Here is a 1,373-nt window from a genome sequence, read left to right on the forward strand (position 1 = left end):
TGTAAAATTATAATTTGATAAATCTGCAGGCAACTGTGGAAAGTAACTAAGTACATTTAATCGACTTTTTCTACTATGTTTTAGATTCTTCATATTGTATTGTACTTTTTACACTACATTCACAACATCTATCTGGCAGCTATTGCTTACAGGTTCGGAGGATGTCCAAAATTATAATATAATAATATCTTGATACAGTCCAGCCCCAATATTGGGATTTTTTGATAATATAAATACATATAATATAATTCGTACTCAGTGGAGACTGCGCAAACATGAAAAAATTATATGGATATCAGCCTAATTGCTACATTATACATACTGTATATACAGTATCTAGATCTATATACTGTTACGTTATACAGAATGTTAAATATTTAAATAACCTTCATCCCCACCAGTTTCAACAAAATGCTGCTTAAACATTAAATCAAATACTATGATAAACATTATAATATATTATTGTTGGACTTCTACTTGTAATATTTTACATTTGTATCCCAATTCTAGTCTTATTATCGAGCTTCATTCTAAATAGGTGGTCAGAATAATAGAACAGTTCAATATGAAGCAGTAGAGTAGCTCTGGCTCCACCCTTCATACCTATGTAAAACCTGGGCGTCAGATATATGGGCTCTTTTTTGTGATCCTAAAAAAGAACATCTTGGCACAGGGCAGCATTAATGACTGTGATACTCACTGGGATCTGTGTTGACCACCTCCATCACCGTGATGGCGCCGCTCGGGTTGAAGTTGATCTCTTTCAGCCACGGCTGGAGGTCTATGTACGCATCACATACTTTATATATGATGAACATAAAGTACTGACAGGCCTGCTCCCCTTTGCACTGGACGAGCTCCAAGATTTTTCGCACCTAGGAAATAATCACAGGAAAGAAAGTCACAAACACACAGTCACCTACAGGATAAGCCTTTGTAAACAGATATGTAGTTTTTCCTACCCGATCTGTCCTGGTGACGGTTTGCTGTACAATCTCAGCATCCTCCTCACAGAGGAAGCCACAGGCCAGCAGGTTGTCCAGGATGCACTGAGTGCTCCTCAGCCTGGACACCAGCAGCTCTCTGTGGTAGGTGAGGACATTCAGGCTGGTGGCTTCTCCTGTCTGATCCATGTTTACTGCAGAACAGTCACAACAGATGTCAAGACACTCTACTGAGAGCTCTTGAAGTCTAAAATCCTTGCATAAATGCAGCTAATGAGTCAGTTACAGTGAGACCAGTCAGACCAATCGATTAAAGATATGTCTCTATACATGATATCACAGTATATTGCAACTGGACATGATACCCAACGATAACTGTAAAGATCTGTTCATCTGTTTTAATGAGTCCAGGGGGCCGGCTTCACAAAG

General features: G+C 38.9%; 1 protein-coding gene across 1 annotated transcript; it reads right to left on the reverse strand.

The window, feature by feature from the left end:
* Window positions 1-680: 680 nt before the first annotated feature.
* LOC111649120 (nucleotide-binding oligomerization domain-containing protein 1-like) lies at window positions 681-1,158 on the reverse strand. Its single transcript, XM_023398885.2, has 2 exons — window positions 963-1,158; window positions 681-875 (listed from the first exon to the last, which is right to left on the reverse strand). Exons 1-2 carry the CDS (start codon window positions 1,131-1,133, stop codon window positions 681-683), a joined length of 366 nt encoding a protein of 121 aa, XP_023254653.2. The 5' UTR covers window positions 1,134-1,158.
* Between the last annotated feature and the right edge of the window lie 215 nt (window positions 1,159-1,373).

Source organism: Seriola lalandi, unplaced genomic scaffold (assembly GCF_002814215.2).
Source record: "Seriola lalandi dorsalis isolate HSWRI2012SDOR001 ecotype SW California unplaced genomic scaffold, Sedor1 jcf7180002049983, whole genome shotgun sequence".
Taxonomy (NCBI): Eukaryota; Metazoa; Chordata; class Actinopteri; order Carangiformes; family Carangidae; genus Seriola; species Seriola lalandi.

Coding starts and splice junctions, on each gene's coding strand:
- LOC111649120 (XM_023398885.2), bottom strand. CDS start 1,133: ATGGATCAGACAGGAGAAGCCACCAGCCTGAATGTCCTCACCTACCAC. Junction 876..962: donor CCGTCACCAGGACAGATCGG/GTAGGAAAAACT, acceptor ATTATTTCCTAG/GTGCGAAAAATCTTGGAGCT.